This window comes from Sarcophilus harrisii, chromosome 2 (genome assembly GCF_902635505.1).
Source record: "Sarcophilus harrisii chromosome 2, mSarHar1.11, whole genome shotgun sequence".
Classification (NCBI taxonomy): Eukaryota; Metazoa; Chordata; class Mammalia; order Dasyuromorphia; family Dasyuridae; genus Sarcophilus; species Sarcophilus harrisii.
In genome coordinates this window covers 452,838,950-452,859,827 of record NC_045427.1, presented here as the reverse complement: position 1 = coordinate 452,859,827, position 20,878 = coordinate 452,838,950, and the positions used below count along the sequence as shown (strand labels likewise).

Below are 20,878 nucleotides of genomic sequence, written 5' to 3'. Positions count from 1 at the left end.
AAAGCTTCCTTAGCTTAAAAATTTGCTTTTCACTGTTTCTGACTTCTGCACTCTATTGTACTCACATCCCCACTCCCATTGCCGGCCCCCCATACCACAGGACTACCACGTGTGCTTCTTTTCCCCCTCTTTTCCCTCTTCCCCTTTTCCCCCTCCCCCCCCCCCCCAACTGTTTAGACCTCTTCTTCCAGCCCTGCTTAGTATCCCAAGGACCTGTGCGAGACCCAAAAAAAGAAATAATAGCTAACAAGCCGCGCTCCTCCAAAGTCCAAGGCACTAGCCCCACCTTCACTGGCTCCTCCCCCTTAAGTGCCTCTTTAGGATTAATCTAGGTAGAAGTTTCTCGTGTTGAAACAGACTCCTCAGCTTTGAGGGAGCATGAAAAGAAAATGCTTTTCAGGTCCGGCGTGAGAAAAAAATGGGGCAATTTCTATTGAAATAGACAGTGATGGTGGACTTTTGAAGGATAGAGAAGTCGATACCCTCTTCTCTAACATAGCCAATGAAGAGACCGAGTCTCCTTGCTGGGCAGGGATTAAACGTTAATTCAAGAACCATAAGGAATTTAAACAGAAGAGAACCTCTATAGAGATTGAGAGCTGGAGGGGAGGAGATATGGGAAGGAACGAGGAAAGCACTCAGTCCTAGCATTCTGGGAACTGTAGTCCACCTCTGGGCAGTTGTGTGGTAGGCTTGTGCCTGGAGATGTATGCGCATGCTCGCCGCCATGGCTGGACAAGATGATTGTGAGTTGCAGCTGTGTCAGTCCAGGCCCCGCGTCCGGTGACCAGGTATTTAGTGACCGAGCGTCCGGCCCCGAAGCCCACTCGCACTCTCGCCCTTATAGGGGCAAGTCCGGGAGGGGAAGAGTAGCGGCTGCGCTCTCTGGGCGTGACCGCTTGGGCCTTCCCACCGCGCCCTGGATATGCGCGGCGGGACCTGTCTGGGGGGTGCCGGGGACTGGCCAAGCATTGCGGACGTGTGGCCGCCTCCAGCAGCTTTGCTTATCCTGTCTGACCGCAACACCCCGTGCTGCCTATAGAGTGTAAGCTCCGTGAGGGCAGGGACTGTTTCGGATTTTATCGTAGGCACTTAATAAATGCTCTTTGATCGAATGAATAAGTGACTGAAACTCACCTTGTGTCCATTTTGTGTATCCAGGGTTTCTGGCCATCTCGGAAGGTCTCTGAGGGCCTACTCTGACTGAGGCTGCTGGGTCCCTCCTGCTGACTCCTTCCCGACTGCCTAATCGGCCCCGATTAGCTACAGGGGCAACAGAGGGAGGACTCATTCCGGGGGAGACAGATCAGAGAGCCCCAGAGTGAAGGAGCCCAAGCTCTGCAAGAAGGTGAATGTGGAGGAAGGAAGATACCACATCTGACTTGAGATCTTTGGCTAGAGCTTAGGGGCAGAAAGGAGTAAATCCTGGAACTGCTTGTGCTTTAGCCATTTTCTGATTCACCTGCCTGGTTAGATAGCAATTGGGTGACAGCAGAACATCCAGAAGCCATTGAGAAGTGGGTGACCATGGAAGATCTGACCCAAAGGCTTGGGGAGAGAGGTGAGATTTATAGAAGGGGAGGGAAGATGACAAGTACCCCAAGATGGGAAGAGGAGAACATATCTCAAAAGAAGGTGTGTGAGTGAAGGAAAGGGTGGGAAGGAAAGTAAGCAACATTTAAGGATTATGCCAACTTTGTTTTCCCTTCCCTCCCTCCCCCTTTTGACCCTTTCTCCCTTCCTGCTACACACATGAAGATTCTGAACCTGTTTGGTCCCGCAGCTCTTGATCACCTTGATCTCTGGGATCATGAGGATTCACCTTCCTTTTCTGTGCCAAATAGGGAATAATTCTGTTTCCTCTTAGATAAATTTGAATTTTTTTCCAAAAAAAACTTTTACTGAGAACTTAAGAGAAAACACAAGGGAAAAAACCTGACTCAGATACCAAGTTTCTAACATGCAGTTATCTGAATAATATTGATGCCTTTCCCAGATTAGAGTCTTTGGTCAGCCATCTCTTGCAGGACATCTGATCCTGGTTCCTCTTTATGTTAAACTCGTATGGAGAACCTTGCTGCACATCTCCTCTTTGTAAACCTTAAGTATTCCTTCTCCATTCCCTCTTGTGTTTCTTCCTTTACTCCGGTGAGGGCCTGAATTTGGAGTTTGGATTCCAGGTGATGGGAATTATATATACATAAAACACATGTACACACACATATAAATTGTTTTTCCATCACCTGCATTTCCCAATATATTCTTTCCCCTTCCTATTCCCAGCCATAAAAAAGAAAAAGAAAATTCAGGAAAACTGACTACAATGTTGAAAAAGTTTGATGAACACAGTGTTCTATATCCTTAGGCCTTCACTTTTCCAAAGTAGAGAAAAGGTACATTCTTTTATCTCTCTGGCTCTAGGCTTGGTTATTAGGGATAATATATTTTTAATTAATAAATAGGTCAGGTTTCACTAGAGAAGAAACCCGTTATATATCAATAGATAAACCTCATATTAAAGTCATTACCAATGTTGTCAGAATGATATTACCATAATATTGTATATACTTTGTTTTTAAAAGACTACAGAGATCATTTTCTTTCATTTTTTTTTCTTTATGAACTGATCAATATCAACAACCATGAATATTTGAGTACTTCAAAGATCAGTTTCCGATTGGGTATTATTCTTGGATTAAAGAGTAAGGGAGAGGTAGATATCTCTGGCCTTGTAGTCTGGTGAGCTCAGTGAATGAGAATGTTTGGAATCTCAATATGTTTCTCCTATGTTGTCCTACTGCCTTATCTTTTTTCTGCTTTGTAACATATCCTCTCAAGCCAAGGTTCTTTCCAACATTCACTATTAACTGTTCTTGGTGGCATTTGATGGGATAGGTTGATTAGAAAGGGGAGAGAAGAACTATCCAATCATACCTTTTTTTAAGCCATTTTCTCCAAAAGCTTCTCCCATTCTAACTATGTATCAAGTTGTCAGTACATTTAGCTCTATTTCACAGAAATCTTTCTCATCAGTTATCTCATTTGGTCCTCCCAAAGGACCCCATGAGTCAAGTAAGGTAGATATTATCATCTTTCCTGTTGTACAAGTATGGAAACTGAAACCCAGGTCAGGTAAATTGCAAACTATTTCATAGTGGGAAAACCAGGACTTGAATCCAGGTCTTCTGACTTTAGTCCTGTATATATTTCATTGAGTGATATTTCTCCCTGCTTGAAAACCTCGTGTTTTATATCTAAGAAGCTGAAGATTGTGAATTGGGGGAAAGACACAACAGAATGTTTTGATGAGCTTTATACTAATAAAAGCTTTTAGAACTACACCTTTATTTGTCTGGCTGTCTTTGAAAGTACTTTCACTGGGGCTGTAGGTATTAGGTCATTACATTTTGAACCTATCAGAAACACAAGGATAGACTCTGTGTTCTAAATGACCATATTTATGGTTCTCTCATTAGGAATGGGTTTCCTTTAGTCCTCCTTCCTTCATAAGGAGTGTGGGGAATCCACCTAACTGGCAAGTTAGTCTAGCATGTGGTCTAATGAGTCTGGGAACCACAAAGTAGATGGGTTTCCCTCATGGCTCCTTTCTCTTCCCCAGCTCTGCTTTCTCAGGATTCTACCCTTCCCCAAGAGGGGAGCATGAAAGAAGAGAGAATTAACTCTGGGCTCCTGACAGCCAAATCCCAGGTGAGTTGGGGTTGCTTCTCTCTTTTGAAATGCTATCTCAGGTATCAGAGGGTAAAAACATTTCCTCTTTCTTTTCTGCTTTTGCTTTTCTGCCCAATGACATGAGCTCCAATTCTTATAGGAGTTTTAGGTATTAGAATGACCAGTAGGTAATGTTTTCAACTTGCCTATCTTATCCTCAGTTTTCTTATTCTCTTTGCCCAGCATCCACTCAACCATTAAATAAGTGATTCAGAGCTACCTGTATATTCAGTACTATATTCAAGAACTACAAATAGGACATATATGACAACCTTCATTCTCAAGCAGTTTGCTTTCTCTTAGACTCCTAGTTTCCTTATTTGTAAAAATAAAGGAATTATAATAGATGATCTTTAAGGCCCCTACTGCCTTTGAGAGATTAAAGATTTACCCAATACCAGACTAAGAGGTAATTATTGGACTTCATCTAGAACCTGGGACCTTTGACTCCTTATTTAGTATTCTTTCAACTGACTGTAGCTCTCTAGGGAAAAAAAGATACATATACAAAATAATTATTTTTACTATAAAGAAAAATACAAATATATTAGTAAATGTTAAAATAAATGGCACAGACAATAGATAAAGTAATTGAGATCACTGTGGACCACAGTAACAAAAGGCTTTCTTTCAGAGTTGGGATATGAACTGGCCCTGAGGTTGGATAGATGATTGGAAAGGATTGGAGAGGATATTTCTATTAGGTAGAACATCATGAACAAAGTCTCAGAAGGGACCTGTTACACTGACCTGGCCAAAGTGGAAGGATCATGTTAGAGAGCAATGGAAAGTGGATTAAATATATAGAGTAGAGTTGGATTGTAGAGGGCCTTGAATGCTAGCAATCTGAGGAATTCATAATTTGAAACCACTTGATTTTGATGTGCTGAATGGATAGTTGTTTGGAATAAAGAAAGGGAAGATAATATAAGGGTTTATATGATGGAAGACTATTGATAGTAAATGTGGTTATGATTTTCTAGCAGTTTTTAGCCATTTCCCTGAAACATTCCCCATGGGAAAACATTTTCACTCCAACAAGTCCAAATATCATAACTCTTACAGATTTTTCTCTGAGGAGTACTCCATTTATTAGGAGTGTGGCAGCAGAGCAGCCTTTCCTAGACATTTTCTTAGAAGCTAGATGTTTATATATTCTGAACAAGAAAACAAAGAATTGACCTTCCAGAGGAAGCAATATAATACCTAATATAAGCTTTATTGTCCACAGTAAAATAGATAAGAATTTGCCCAGATTAAAATTCCATAGGTCAACATTTATATATATGTGATACTACTTTAATTAGTATTTTTAGATATCCAGTTTATGGAGACTGGGAGAAAAAAAGGTTATTAACCTCATATTTTTCTGAAGTAATATAGTGAATCTTAACTGTTGTGTTCTGGTGATTAGTTTGTATTCAGTTCAAGAAATAGCTGTGTGATCTAGTAGAAAGCACTGGACTTCAAGAGTCAGAAAAACTAGCTTTTAGTCTCAACCTTGATACAAACTGTGGAGCCATGGGCTAGTCATATAACTTGAAAATGTTAAGTTTCTTCTCTTATTAAATGGTATGTATACTTTTTACCTCAAGAGGAATATTGAAGGGAAAGTGTTATATAAGCTTTTGTAAAGCACAATGTAGATGTGAAATCATTAATATAGTTATTACATTCATCAACAATGAATTCAGTTCAACAGACACTAAGGTGTCTCCAAGACACCTTTTTGTTAGATCTGTAGACATAAAAAATGACACTCAGGCTTAAATAATGTCCAGTGTTATACCTGGGGAAAGTAAAGAATGATGTTCGTAGCTAATTATTAATATAAGATAGAGTGAAATGAGTGCCAAAGAGAGATCCAAAATAATCTAAGAAAATTTAAGGGGATGGAGAACACTTTTATTTGGCTGGATCCAGAGGGTTGCTTCATGAAGGAGTGGGGAACTAGACTAAGCCTTTGAATTAAGATCAGGATCTTGAAAGACAATTGAGGAGAGAGTCCCTTCCAAGTTTGGGGAGCAGCCTAAAGTGAGATCGGGGAAAGCTACAATCTAGTGTGGAATGCAAGAAGGAGAATAAAGTATAATAAGGCTGGAAAAGTAAATCAGACCCAGATTGTGGAGGGTTTTAAATGGTAGATTAAGGACTTGATTTTTATCTAAAAGTCAATAGGGAACAACTGATAATTTTTGAGCAGGGGAGTAACACCATTTCCACCGCTGTCAACATCATGATGATGTTTAGTTTAGAATAGTGCCAAAAGTTGGAATATCATTATCATTTATCTAGGTTTCTTATTTGGATCATACAACTCAAAAGCCAAGTTATCAAGTATTATAATATGACACGTTATTATAAATCTATATCTGATTTACAATTAGAGTTCTTTGCAAACATTAACATTAGCATAGCACTTTCATGTTTGCAAAGTGTTTTATATACATTATCTCATTTGAGCTTCAATAACCTTGTGAAATAGGTAAGAGTATTATTCTCTCTCCCCCTTTTATAGATGAGGAACCTGAGACTCAAAAGTTTATGACTAGTCCATGAGTACTAACACAACTGGAAAGTATTAGTGATGAGATTTGAATCTTAAGTCTTCCTGACTATAGAAGCAGAACTTCTTAAAAGTATGTTGCCCATTCCACTATGTGAAGTCAACATGCTCATATGCCTTAGTATATGATTAACTGACTGCTTTGTAAAATGTGTTTTGGAGAAGGGAAAAACTTAGGCAGAAAGAGAGTTATGGTGCTTTAAAAATTATTTGGGCAAGAGAAGCTGAGGATCTGAGCTAGAATATTGGTTGTGTGAATAAAAGGAAATGGATATTGTAGAGGTAAGATTCCCAGGATTTGATAAAGGATTGGGTATAGGGGCTTACACGTAGAGAAGAGGCAAAGATGATATTTTTATATAAATGCACATATAGATAGAGACATACATACCCCCAACTATGTCTAGACCTAGCTTAACATTTGAGGCTACAAAAAGAAAGGACAGTTTCTATGCATATGTAAGACACATGTATATTGTATGCATACAACACGAATATGTGTATGTATAATAATAGTGTATATTGTAAAACACAAGCATATGTATGATTATGTGTTTATGTGTATACACAGGCAGTCTATACTTCCCCTCCTTTTCATTAAGTTATTATGTTGCTAACCCAGAACTCAGAATCATAGAGCATTAGAATTGGAAGGGATGTCAGATATCTAGTCCACAGTGGGTCACAGTCCCGTATGGGGTTGTATAACTGAATGTGGGTCACAAATAATTTGGCAGTAGTAAAACGTTGCTGAATGCAATTACCAAAAATTAATTCAAAATCAAACGCATAATGAATGTGAGGTGTTTCTGGCAGCACTTGCCTGTGTTGCATTGGGTGACTTCACTGCAGCATTGGTTGAACACACAGCACTCACACTTTGCACTGTACATGCATGAATGCTGCCAGAAACACATCAGCTCCAATTCAAGACGGGATCAAGTCAAAACTTCGGTGAAAAGGGATTGTGAGTGGAAAAAATTTAAGAAACCCTGATTTAGTCCATAACCTTTACTTTATAGATAAGGAAACTGAGGTCAGAAAGAGATGAAGTCATAAGACCATGTGTTAATGGCAGAGCTGAGACAAGAACTCTAAAGTTTACAAAACATATTCTTTAGAACCCTGTGAAATATTGTAAGTATTATTATTCCCATTTTATAAATGAGGAAACTGAGGCTTAGAGAAGGAACTTGTTCTTAGACAGAATATGTCAGTTAGAATTTGAACCCAGGTTTTCTGACTCCAGGAGCTCTTTTTGTTGTTGGGTGAGATAAATTACCATATTAATAAAGTTGTTACAATTCCATTTGTGCTTTTCTTAATTGCTAGGTCTTTTATTATTCCACATACACTGAGCTATACTGATAGTTAAATGTCAACTTAGTGTTAGAACTTATATTTACTTTATGATCTGCAACCTTAGTGTCATCCCTGTTTTCACAGCCTGCTCCTCCTCCCCCCTTTCTTATCCAAATAATTACCAAGTGTTCACTTCTTCCTGCACATCTCTCATGCCCATCCCTATATCTCCCCTCATATACTTACTACCCTAATTAAGACCTTTATCACCTCTTGCCTGGACTACTGCAGTAGCCTCTTAATATTGTAGCTCACAGAGTTGATTTCATCTTTCCCTTGGCTTCTTATGAGACTAGAACAGGACCAGCACCATCCAGCTCCTCCCCAGGGGCCAGCATTTACCCTCCAGAGTCTGTCTCTAGACCATCTCTCCACACTTAGGTAATTCTCCTTTGCATATTTTGTGTTCTTGCCAAACTAGCCAAGAACTGTTCCTAGAAGCATTCTATCTCCTTTCTCTACCTTTGTAAGAGCTGTCTTTCATTCATGAAATGTACTCCTTTCTCACCTCTGCCTTTTAACATCATTAGTCTGAGTCCCCAGTTCAGGTACCACCTCTTCTTCATCCTACATCACCTTTTTTACTAACTGCATCTCTTTCCCCTTTACCATGCACTTCTTTCCCCTGGTTAATGGTCTCACCCTCATTACTTTAACCTATATTTACTTAATTGTGTACTGTTGGATTCCACAGGTAGAATGTAAGCTGTTTGAGAGCAAAGATACCTGTGTGTTTATATGTATGTATGTATATATGTATCCATTCCCCATGGGACAGATAATGCTTTGCCCCAGTGGGTGCTTAATAAATATTAGTTAAGTGGTCAAACGATTTTAAAAACCCATGTTGTCAATCCAAATCTTTTGAGCATTTTCATAAATTGCAATGAATTTTAACTTTCTTTTGTTACTTTGGCTTAGAATTTGGAACTAGAACAGATAATAGATCTTTTAGTCCAGACCACTTATTTTTCAAAGAAAATGGAGGAAAAAATTTTCAAAATGGAGGAAAAGTGACTTGTTCAGTGTTACATGGCTAATTTATGATAGAATCAAGGTTAAAAACTAAGAACATCTGACTTTACTAGTGTAATATTCTTATGCTACAGCCCCTGATTGTTAAAAAGAATTATCCTTTCTTTGCTTCAATTCAAATGATAAAATTAAGTGTGAATGATAATTAACCTTGAGTTGTAGTTGTCCATATCCATAAGCCATGGAAACTTGTTATCACAAGTTTGTGAGCTAGAATAGTGTCTAGGATTTTTTTAATTAGTTCAGAAATTATGACACAACTATCCTGAATTATAGGAAAATCCTCTTTTAAAATATCATCTAGATTACAATCAGGAAGACTCATCTTCCTGACTTCAAATCCAGCCCTAGGCATTTACTAGTTTGTGATTTTAAACATATCATTTAGCTCTATTTGCCTCAGTTTCCTCATCTGGAAAATGAGCTGGAGAAGGAAATAGAAACTATTCCAGAATCTTTACCAAGAAAACTCCAAATGGGGTCACAAAGAGTCAGATGTTACTGACAGTGACAGAACAATAGAAACAACAATGGATTTTAAACTCTTTTTGTGTCACCCTTGTCAGCTAACATATTTTCCACTAACTAGATGATTAACAATAAAATTATAAGATTTTAAAGCTGTCAGAAACCTAAAAATCTAATATAGTACTTGTTGAATAAATGAAATCATGGGGTGTCACTTAAAAACAAAACCAAAAACAAACTAAATGAAATTGTGAACCTAATAATGGTGTTTCAAGCATGAATTTTCAAAAAGGCACATATAATAAAAATCTGAATTTTCTACCTCCTTGATTTTATTCTTAAAGCAAGACTAAAAAGTTGAAGACAATTTCAAATTCTTCAGCCATCTGTATTGTACAAAATTTTATTTTTGAGACAAAAGACAGAGACTCACATTTCATGCATAATAATAATATTTTTGCTTGAAAATTCTCCAACTTTAGATTTCCCAAGTATAATTATTAATGTTTAAGTTCATTTTTTTTTTTAGCTTTTAAAACTATTCTTCTCTTTCTTGCAAGTTTATTGAAAGCATGACCTTATCTGAGTAGAGATGGACACCCTCATATATCTGGATTTAGAATCATAATTCATTTTTTGTTGTATTTTAAAAACTTATAAAAACAACATAGCTATTACAAGTAAGATCCATTGTAGATTGGTTAAGTACTCTTGTTTGTAGATAACATGCTGATTATTGTGAGCTCTATGTCTACTCATTAGATCTTAACTGATAATGATGAAGAATGCATATTACTCAGATCATTACATGGATGGACAGCCCATTCAGTTATTTATGTATGTTTTCACAAGTACTGTAAGTAGACATGAAGTAGGCCCAGAATTTAACACGAATCAGAATTGGATAAGTTGCACTTAGCAAATTAAACATTGTTTTCAAAAACCTTAAGATGCTCTCCAGCAAGTCTTTTCAATGCCAGTATTTTCCCAATGATGTTATGTGTCTATGAATCGATAAATACCATTATTTTCAAAGAATCAAATTTGTGGGTGATTTAAAGGAAAATAGAGAAATGAAGTTACCTTCATTTCTTAAGTAACTTAAATGACTGTGGCACTTTACTAATGACTTGCATGCAAGAGATTGCATAAAAGACAAAATACTCATGACAGAAGTCTGGTCATTTAGCCAGAGCAAGGGAAAATAAATGGATGGCCCAAATGTACTAGAATTTGTGAAATGATAACTCAAAGGAAGTTCTCCAGCACCCAGCTTCTTAAACTGTACATTGTGTCCCATATGGGGTCTTGTAAGTGAATGTAGGGATCACAAAATAATGACTTATTATCATTGTTTGATTTGTATATCTAATTTATGTACTTATATACCTGGAGTCATGCAAAAGTTTCTCATGCCAAAAGTGGTTGTGAATGGGGAAAGTTTAAGAAGTCCTGCTCTGGCACATTGAGTAGATCTTTCATGGAAAACTTATGACAGGACATAGACTTATATTGTAAAGATCAGGGAGGTACCGCACCAAAAGAAGGGGCATTGACATCAGCACGCATGTAATTACAAATCCATCAGAATTTTAAACATTAGATTAAATGTTTAATTTAAATTAAACTAAATTAAATTAGTTAATTTATAATATATATATTATATATATATAATATATAATTTATAATAACTAAGTTAAATTAAATTAAATTAGATTAAAACAAGTTATGTTCAGTAAAACATTTGGAATAGCTTCTAATGTTATCTTTATAGACAAAATGGAGGGATGTAGGCAAGATAGTTAATAGCTCAGATAGATTTGAATTTGGTGGAGTGATCCAAATTAATTATTACCATCTTGGAAATAGGTGTTGAATTGAGTGTCCCAGGGATCTGTTCTTGACCCCATGCTGTTTAACGTTTTTATCAATTGCTTATCTAATGAGACATAGAAGGTGTATCTGTAATAAACAATTAAAAAGCTGAATAAAAACTGATATTATTCTCTCATGTCATGTGTGTATTTACATTTTGAACAAAAAAAGTATGATCCTTAAAGGCAAAAACCGTGTTTTGGACTTTTTTTTTTTATGTCAGTTACATAGTAAAAAAAAAAAAATTTGATTTGCTTTGGAATGCTTAACATCCTTTATATTAATTAAGTCTCAGAGTTTGACATGTTATCTAAGACAAACCCTCCCTGAAATATTAAACTTCTACTCAACATCCTCACCACATTGATGAGGGACCCAGTTCTCTTCATAAGTCCAATCTACTTTTCTACAGCTCCAATTTTTAGGAAGATTTTCCTTCTATTGAAAAGAAATCCATTCACTAATCCTACTTATGACCTTCTAGGACAAGCAAAATCCAATACATCTTCCACATGAAAATCCTTCAGATATTTCCATGCTACCCATCAACAAGCATCTACTCAAACCTTGCCATTCCAGGCACTATACTAGATGCTAGGAATACTGTTGCAAAAATGAGTCCATGTCCTCAGGGAGCTTATACTCTCACAGGAGAATACAACCTTCACAAATAAGTAAATACAGACTATATAGAAAATAAATATATAGATAGAGGGAAGTACTAATAATTAAAAGAATTAGGAAAGGCCTCTTCAATGAGATGACATTTGAACTGAGCCTTGAAAGAAGCTGGAGTTTCCAAGGAGTTGAGTAGATGGCATTGTAGGCATGTGGGGACTGCTTGTACACAGCCACAGAGGTGGGATATGGAGCATCATGTAAGAACAAGAGCAAGTAGGTCAGTGTGGCTGGAATATAAAGTGTGCAAAGAGGAGTAGTATATCATCAGCCTAGAATGGGGGGGGGGGGGGAAATAAGATAAAAATAAAATAGAATGGGAATAGAAGATTTGTATTATTCTAAAGTATACTAACAAAAGTTTGTATTTTATCCTAAAAGATAAATCAGTGATATTTCTCTAGTAGGGAAATTGATATGGTTGGTTACACACCTGTGCTTTAGGAATGTCAGTTTGGCAATTGGGTGGAGGATGGATTGCAGAGAAACTGGATGAAGGGATTTCTGTTAGGATTCTAGTGCAACAGTTCAGGCAGCAGCCTGAACTAGAGGAGTTGTGGTGAAGAGAAACAGAAATGAATGTGAGAGATGTTAAGGAGATGAAATTGATACAACTTGGCAATTAATTGAAATTAAACATCCCATACACTTTCATAGATCCTGATTCATTTCCCCTGAATGCATTCCTCTAAGTTAATATCTTTCAAAATGTGACACCTGGATCTGAATAGATAAAACACTCCAATTTTTTATAACCAGGACACAATAGAGTGAAATTATTGCCATTTTTGTTCCGTGCACTACACTTCCATTAATGCAGCAAAAATCTACATTCGCTTTTTTGATTTTTCTGTTACAGTGTTGTCTTATACTTGACTTGCAGCCCAATAAAATCCTTCAGTGTTTTTTAAGATGAATTTAATCAGGTTGTGTTCTCATCTTTATGCATACAGTTGATTTTTGAAAAAATATTAATTCATCCCTATTTGGCCCATTTGTTCAGCCTATCAAAATAGGCTCTCGAATCCTGATTTTGACTTCTAACATGTCATCCACAAATATGATAAACATTCCATTTCTGTCTTCATTGAAGTTAAAATGTTGAACAAAACAGATCAAGAAAGGTTGCTGCAATACTCCCTGGAGATTTTCTTCTAGCTTGATATCAACTCATTAACTACTACTTTTAGGGTCCAATTTAACTAATTTTGAATACACATAATTGTATTGTCATCCAATCTACATCTTTCCATCTTGTCTTCAGTGATATAATGAAAGACTGAGAAAGGGCTTGCTGAAATTAAGGTATATGTTGTGCCGGTGGCACTTAATCTACCAGTCTGATCTATTTTTTAAAAGAAATTAATTTTTTATAAAATGATTTGGATTTGATTAATTCATGTTGATTCATACATCCTTGTTAAGACCACTTATAAAGCTTGTCCTCATCCTGTGATGCTCCCAGCTTTCCCCAAAGCCACGTTGCTGATGGTTCTAGGTTTAGCAGGAATGTCTTTGGAATTTCAGGAGTCATTGACGTTCAAGGATGTGGCTGTGGACTTCACCCCGGAAGAATGGGGGCAGCTGTACCCTGCTCAGAGGGACCTGTACAGGGAAGTAATGCTGGAAAACTATAGGAACCTGGTCTCATTGGGTAAGGGTGGCTTCCCTGGAAGATTCAGAATCTGCCTTTTAGATTATCTTTGTTTCCTTGATTGTTAAATGCTATAGGTCCTCTAAAATATTAGCAGAATTTGGGCTTGGACTTCAGGGCTCAGAGAAACAGGGTGTCCTCAATCCCTCTTTCTAAGTGAAAAGTCTATACTTCCTAGTATTAGAAATGGGCAGCTTCAGTGTGCTGCTCATTATGCTGCACCTTTCTCACCCTTCAGAGGTCTTGAAGAGCAAGTTACTGAGACTGAATTCTAGGATTGTTCTTTGTCCCTAGCACAAACAACCAAGTCCTTTGTCTTTATCCATGAGCAGGGCATCAAGTTTCCAAACCACATTTGATCTCCCAGTTGGAGCAAAGAAAAGAACCTTGGATGATGGAGAGAAAAATTCCAAGAGGGAACTGCTCAGGTGAGTGATGAGAGCAAAGCAAATAGGAGTCACTCATTGTAAGTAAGAATCTATGGGGTGAAATTTGGGAAATATTGTGTGGGTGGTCCTCTGGAAAAATCCCAATGCCTCTGAAGAAGACTGGGACATTTGATAAGATGTACCATGAGTACCCTGACTTCACCCTGCTGTGTCATAGGAGAATATTTTACTTTATACAGGAATTTTTTTCTTATTACATCTCTGAAAGATAGTTGACTATCCAGTCTCTTCTTGAACATTTCCAGTGGCTACAAGATAGCTTGATTTATTTTGGGACAACTCTAATTTTTAGAAAGATCTTTCTTGTATTTAGTGAATTTCCTTTAATTTCCTTATCCCCTGTAATTTCTGTTCCTTAGTCCTAGTTCTGGCCATTGTAGTAAAATAGAATAATCCTACTCATTCATCTGCATGCCAGCCCTTCAAATATTTGAAGTCAGTTTCCATATGTCTCCTAAATTTTTTCTATGTCCCAATTTTGGAAGAAGAATTGTCCTTCTTTTTAAAAAGCTAAATTCTCCCTCACACTATGGAGTGTGAATAGAATATAGAATCTTCTAGAACCTAGATCCTTTACTTCTTTTTCTAATGTGTGATCAGTCTTTTCCTATTCATAGCTCCCTATTTTTTCCTTCTTCAAATTTGTTACCCATATCCACTGCCTCAATTTCTATTCTGATGATGATGATGAGGATCATAATTTGCAATTATAATACTTCCTAAGGCTTACAGAGCCCTTAATACCTATGATCTGGTATCTTTCCTTCCTCCATTGCTATCCTCATTTCCATTCACCTTTCCCATACTCACATCTCACACTTTCCTAATGACCTTTTCTTCATCTGCATCTTCTTCACTTTCATTGTATTTTGTAGAGGGCGGAACTTTGGATTTATGTATACTCCAGATTCTAAACATGTCCTTGCTATAGATTTCCAGTCATTAGGGGTTAAAATTTCAAAAGCCAAATTCTGCCCTCTACAGTATTTGATAGTGATGACATATTTGATATTGATTCTTGAATTTCCTCCAGTGGCTTATATGATACACTACTATGTTGCTCTTTTTCACTGGCTTTTCACCTTCCTTTCTCCTTTTGTAATATATTATAGGGCTCAGTATCTTCAGTTCTCTGTTCCTCCTTTTCTGTAGCAGGTCCCTTGGAGAACTTAATCATGGTGATTATTTCACTTTTTTTATGCTTATGAATCTCAAATCTATATTTCCAACCTAGATGTGTCACATTTATACTAGTCACATTTTTACCCACCTCCATTATAATCTATTTGGATATCCCCCTGTTTATTTCAAACTCAACTTATTTCAAACAGAATTTATAATATTTTATTCCAAATACTTTAACAGATCCTGCATTTTTTTGCCAATAGTCCTACTCTTACTTTCTTGATCTGGAAATTATAGCATCATATTAAATAATCTATCTCCTTCATGCTCAATCTATCACCAAGTCTTGTTCTTTTAAAATTTCTAGGGTCTCAGTTTTTAGCATCCATCATTCTAGGCTAGGTCTACATTGCCTTACAGCTGGATTTGTGGTGTGGTGGAACAAGCACTGAATCTGAAGTCGGAAGATCCTAAGAGATCACTTCTCTTCCATGGCTAATATTAATTATACCTGGTCATTTTTAATGGTCGGCTCTTTCTCTCCACCAATTTATCTTGTATGTGGACTATCAAAATTAATCTATATTAAAGATGCCTGCTGTTGACTTTACAAAGAAAAGACATTTCTGATAAGTGGCATGGTAGAATGGATAGGATACTGAACTTAGAGAGACCTGGATTCAAATCCTATTTTGAAACTGTGTAATCTGGGCAAGTCTCTGTGCCCCAGTGTCCTCAATTGTAAAATTTGATAGTTATACTCAATGACACCTAAGGCCCATTTTAGCTTAAAATCTATGATTCTGTGAACTTCTAGAAAAGGGAAGGGAAAAGGGAAAGAAAAATACTTTGTCTCTGTGTTCTAAAGAAATCAGAAATGTTGGACAAAAATCTTTCCTAAGATTCTCTGAGGTTCTGTGATTTTTAATATTTAAGGAAAACAGGGCTTCAAATGGACAAATTGCAAATAAGTCATTACCCTATGAGTCAAAGTTCTAGGTCTCTTACTTGCCTCCTAAGTAATATCTAAATCTTACTTTCTCTATTTCTCAATCAATAAACTCTGCTTCATATTTTTTATAGATGATGCTTTTTTTCTCAAACTGTGGCTTTGGATTGTTTTGCTCTGCTTGAATATCCTCCACTTTTCTTTTTTGGCTACTAAATCCTAAGCACAAAGCCTTTACTGTCCCCTGAAGTTCTCCAGAAAATCTTCCTTGATTACTGCATGTTATGTTGATCTTCCTTTTTTATGAAATACTAAACATGTATAATCAATGCCACATAGACCTTCTGTTTATTTATATGGTCTTTTATTTTCAATTTTTCATGTGTTAGTCTTTTTTTATCTAGCTAGTAAGATCTTTGGAGGTAATGCCCTTTATCTCATCCCTTTCCTTGTATCTTCAGTTCTGCTTAAATAGTAAATACTTAGTAAATAATTTACATAGTAAATTCTATGGACCTATGTGATGAGATCCCAACATTGTTGCCTACTGGAGGAATCCTGTGACCTCTGACACCTGGAATAATTGAAAAAGGGTCACATAGGATTTATTATAAGAAATATGGCTGTTGCTGTCCTCAGGATTCAAAGTCATCCCCACTCTGTCTTTTAATATGTTTTGGGCTTTATACTTAAGGTAGCATTTAGTACTGTAGCCCAGTGTATAACATTTTCCCAGAGAAATACAGATACAAGGAAAGCCTCTTAACACCAGAAAGCCTAGAACTTTACTCTGCCACAAAGAGATCTCATCCAGCTTTTTTGCTTGCCTTCTTTCCAAAATAATAACTCTACAATTAAAAAAAGACCAATTTGGGAACATCAGGCCAGAAGACTAGTTTTTTCCTTCTTGTATATATTTCCTTCTAACATTTTCAGAGAGAAAAATGGACTCATGATAGGCAGCTTAGTATGGTAGCTAGCATGTTAGACTTGGAGTCAGGAGTGCCAGGGGTTGAATCCCACTCCTGTTGCTCAATAGCTGTGTGACCAAGGATAAGTACTTTATCTTTAAGAGCCAAGTTTCCTCATGTGAAAAATGAGGATAACACTATCTATAGTACTTACGTCAGAGGATTGTTAAAAGGCTGTCACAAGATAATATGTAAACTGCATGGCAGATTTTAAAGTGTTTTATAAATGTCTGTTATGATGATGATGATGTGAGTGCTATTGGCAGCTTCTGCTGCCTTCCTATTCCCACAATTCCAATGCTCTGCTTCCCTGATTGTGATAAGACCACAAGGGAAGGATTTTTCCATTTGTTTATTCACACAAAAGCATTTGTTTATTATGGAGTAAGATACAAAAGAAGTAAGTGATGTATTTACCTACACACAAGATCTTAGAATTCTTTGTTGGAAAAACAAAGTAAAATCTCACGTGAAATATTATATATCTGAACATAAAATATGGGTAATCTTGAAAGATAATATGGATAAAATAGGTAATAGCTTAGACGTACTTTAGGAATAAAATATAGGAAGTATTGATTGTGGTCCTACTGAGTGCAAAACCCTAAATTATACTATTTAGGCCCTGTATAGGGGATATAAAAAGAATAAATATGCTACAAAATTCATAGTTAATAGTGGGGATAAGACTTAAAAAAAAAAAAAAAAACTAAGTATAAATTCCATGAAAGGAGAACATCAGTCAGTATGGCTAAATGGCTTTGGAGACTTTTTTTTTTTAAGTGGAACATATCCTGAAGCATGTTTAGAATTTTATCCCAAAAGGGCTTTTGAGGTATATTGAACAATATGATCAAGGCTTGAAATTTTGAATGAGTATAGTGTATGTAAGAAACTGGAGTTTGGGTGGACTAAAGTGGAGGGTACTTGTTAGGGGAAAGTAGAGTATAAATTTGAATAGGTAAGACCATGCCAAATGGTAGTGATAGTTGATCAAATGGATAAAGACCACAGACTTCATCCTTTAGGGAGAGGGGCAAGCCATTTCAACAAAATTTTTTCAACAAAAGACTAACATTGTTCTTTTAGGAGTGTGATAGCAACTTTAGAGTGGTAGACAGCCTGATGCTCTTGTGAAGGAGATTGATAATAGCTTACTGTATTAGAGTACTGATGGTTAGATAGGTCCCAGGATTAGGAGATACTTGGGCAGGAGATCAGAACTAGGAATACAAGGTTTAAGACCTCTTTCCTGAAATAAAACATTCCAAGATCTGAAAAGCAGAAAGTTAAAGTTGTTACTAGAACGTCTAATATCAGTAATCAAGCAAAATGGATTTTGATCATCAAACAAAATTAGAATTTGCAATCTAGGAAATAAAGGAGATTAAGACAACAAATAAACTCCAGGATTAAAATGTCGAAATAATCCTAATTTTGGGGTAATTAATGATGGTTTTTCTTCTTGCTCTTTTTTTACTTCATGTTCAATATGGGTTTTTGCAGGTGGGTTCAAGAAGTGATTATAGCTAGATATTAATAGGAGACTGCAGAATTCCTCTGATCATGATATCCAAGAATATAGAAGACTTGGATGGACTTCAGGAATATTTTTAAAGATATGGTGTTATTGAAATATTTCTTTGGTAGTAGTATACCAGATGATTAAAAAATTAAAAGAAGTTTATGAGAAGATAGATTAGTTAATAGTTATGATACTGTTACAGTAATTCAGGTATGGAATAATAAAAATCAATGCTCTATTATCACACTATACTTTATTCCTAATTTGCTCCTACATTTCCTTCACTTAGCCTTTTTCCTTGGTTACCCTTCTTCCTATGTTTGTTAAATTGTATTTGTTCTCTGTGTTCAATTCTCATACTAGATTAGGTCTCCTGATGATTTGTGTTCCTTCCCCACTGTATATTCTTTCTATAATTATTTGTGTTCCTTCCTCATTTACTCTTTCTACTTTCCATTCTTCCCAGATTGGAAGGTCATATTTCAGAATTTTCAAAGTCATATATGCCTTTAGTTCCTCAGTTCCATGCATAGCATGCTATAGCAATTTCCCTGCTCTCAGCATAGGAGATATTTTCATGTTTTATTTCTTACAGACTGGGAAACTAGACCTGAAACCAAGGAATCTACTCCAAAGGAGAATATTGGTAAAGAAGAATTGCAGGAGGTGATAATGAAAAGATTCCCAAGGGATAATCTTTGGTGTTCCACAATTGAAAAAGCCTTGGAATATGATGAACAGTTAGGGAGGCAGGAAAGAATCAAGGAGAGAATGTTAAAACAAATGTCAGTCACCCACAAGAAAAACTTCAGTGGTAAGAACCATTCTGAATGTAATGAACTTGGAATAAGCCTTAGTCTAAGATCAATATTTGTTACTCAACAGAGAAGTTCTGTAGAAACGAGATATAATAAATGTGATACATGTGGAAAGGTCTTCAAACATAATTTAGATCTAGTTAAGCATCAGCAAGTCTGTGTAAGGAAGAAACCCTATGAATGTGATGATTGTGGAAAAACCTTCAGTCAGATTTCATACCTTACCCAACATCGGAGAATTCATACTGGAGAGAAACCCTATGAATGTAGTGAATGTGAGAAAGCCTTCAGCCAAATTTCATACCTTACCCAACATCGGAGAATCCATACAGGAGAAAAACCCTATGAGTGTAGTGAATGTGGGAAAACTTTCAGCCAGCGTACACACCTTACTTGGCATCAGAGAATTCATACTGGTGAGAAACCCTATAAATGTAATGAATGTGGGAAGGCCTTCAGTATCACCTCATCACTTAATAAACACTGGAGAATTCATACTGGAGAAAAACCCTATGAATGTATTGAATGTGGAAAAGCCTTTAGCCGAAGTACAGCCCTTACCCAACATCAGAGAATTCATACTGGAGAAAAACCTTGTCATTGTGATGAATGTGGAAAAGCCTTTAGCAGAAGAACAGCCCTTACTCAACATCAGAGAGTTCATTCAGGAGAGAAACCCTATCATTGTAACGAATGTGGAAAAGCCTTCAGACAGCACAGAGCCCTTACTCAGCATCAGAGAATTCATACAGGAGAGAAACCTTATCAATGTAGTGAATGTGGGAAAGCCTTCAGCAACAGGTCATCCCTTATTCAGCATCAGAGAATTCACAGTGGAGAGAAACCCTATGAATGTAATGAATGTGGGAAAGCTTTTAGTTGGAGGACACACCTTACTCAGCATCTAAGAATTCATACAGGAGAGAAACCTTATCAATGTAATGAATGTGGGAAAGCCTTCAGTGACAGGTCATCTCTTACTCAACACCAGAGAATTCATACAGGAGAGAAACCCTATCAATGTAATGAATGTGGGAGAGCCTTCAGCCGCAACTCATCTCTTACTAAACATCAGAGAATTCATGTTGGAGAAGAACTGTATGAGTTAAATTAACCTAGGGAGTTATTGAGTTGAAATAGACATGTTATTAATTAATTCATAGTGTAAAGGAGCACTATGACAAGAAAGATCTTTCTTATACAAACTCAGACCACAGTGGAGATCAATGCAAAGTCTCTGAAGAATAACACTGGAAATGAAGTGGATTTACAGAAATTTCTTTCAGATTCATAAATATCCTTAAATTATACAGTCATATAATTTGAGTTGAAAGGGACATCAGGGATAATTTGATACAATTTGTTCCCAAGCAGAAATTTCTCTAAAATATCTGTACCAAGTGATCACTCGCTTGGTTCCCAGTATGGAAGAAATTCACTACTCCAACCTCTCAAGACAGTCCTTTCTACTTTTGAACAGCTTCAATTGCTAAGAACTTTTCCTTTAAATCAAACTGAAATCTATTTTTTACCATATTTCTCTTTTATATGTTGTCTTCTGCCATTAGAATGTAAGCTCCTTGAGGGTAGAGTCTGCCTTTTTTTTGCTTGTATTTTTACTCCCAGTGCTTAGCATAGTGCCTGGCACATAGTAAGCACTTAATAAATACTTAA

At 36.6% G+C, this 20,878-nt stretch overlaps 1 protein-coding gene across 3 annotated transcripts; it reads left to right on the top strand.

Moving 5' to 3' along the window:
• Window positions 1-651: 651 nt before the first annotated feature.
• On the top strand, window positions 652-20,878 carry LOC111718518 (zinc finger protein 501). 3 transcript variants are annotated; one of them, XM_031954332.1, is made up of 6 exons: window positions 652-791; window positions 1,162-1,561; window positions 3,620-3,708; window positions 13,241-13,367; window positions 13,700-13,795; window positions 18,982-20,878. In XM_031954332.1, the coding sequence occupies exons 2-6, from the start codon at window positions 1,528-1,530 to the stop codon at window positions 20,316-20,318; spliced, it is 1,683 nt and encodes a 560-aa protein (XP_031810192.1). In that variant the 5' UTR covers window positions 652-791; window positions 1,162-1,527; the 3' UTR covers window positions 20,319-20,878. The 3 variants fall into 3 exon arrangements, with proteins under 3 accessions (XP_031810192.1, XP_031810194.1, XP_031810193.1); XM_031954334.1 differs by having other exon boundaries at window positions 653-791; window positions 1,162-1,348; XM_031954333.1 differs by lacking the exon at window positions 652-791 and adding an exon at window positions 798-1,045.

Coding starts and splice junctions, on each gene's coding strand:
- LOC111718518 (XM_031954332.1), top strand. CDS start 1,528: ATGGAAGATCTGACCCAAAGGCTTGGGGAGAGAG. Junction 3,709..13,240: donor TCCTGACAGCCAAATCCCAG/GTGAGTTGGGGT, acceptor TTGGAATTTCAG/GAGTCATTGACGTTCAAGGA. Junction 13,796..18,981: donor TCCAAGAGGGAACTGCTCAG/GTGAGTGATGAG, acceptor TATTTCTTACAG/ACTGGGAAACTAGACCTGAA.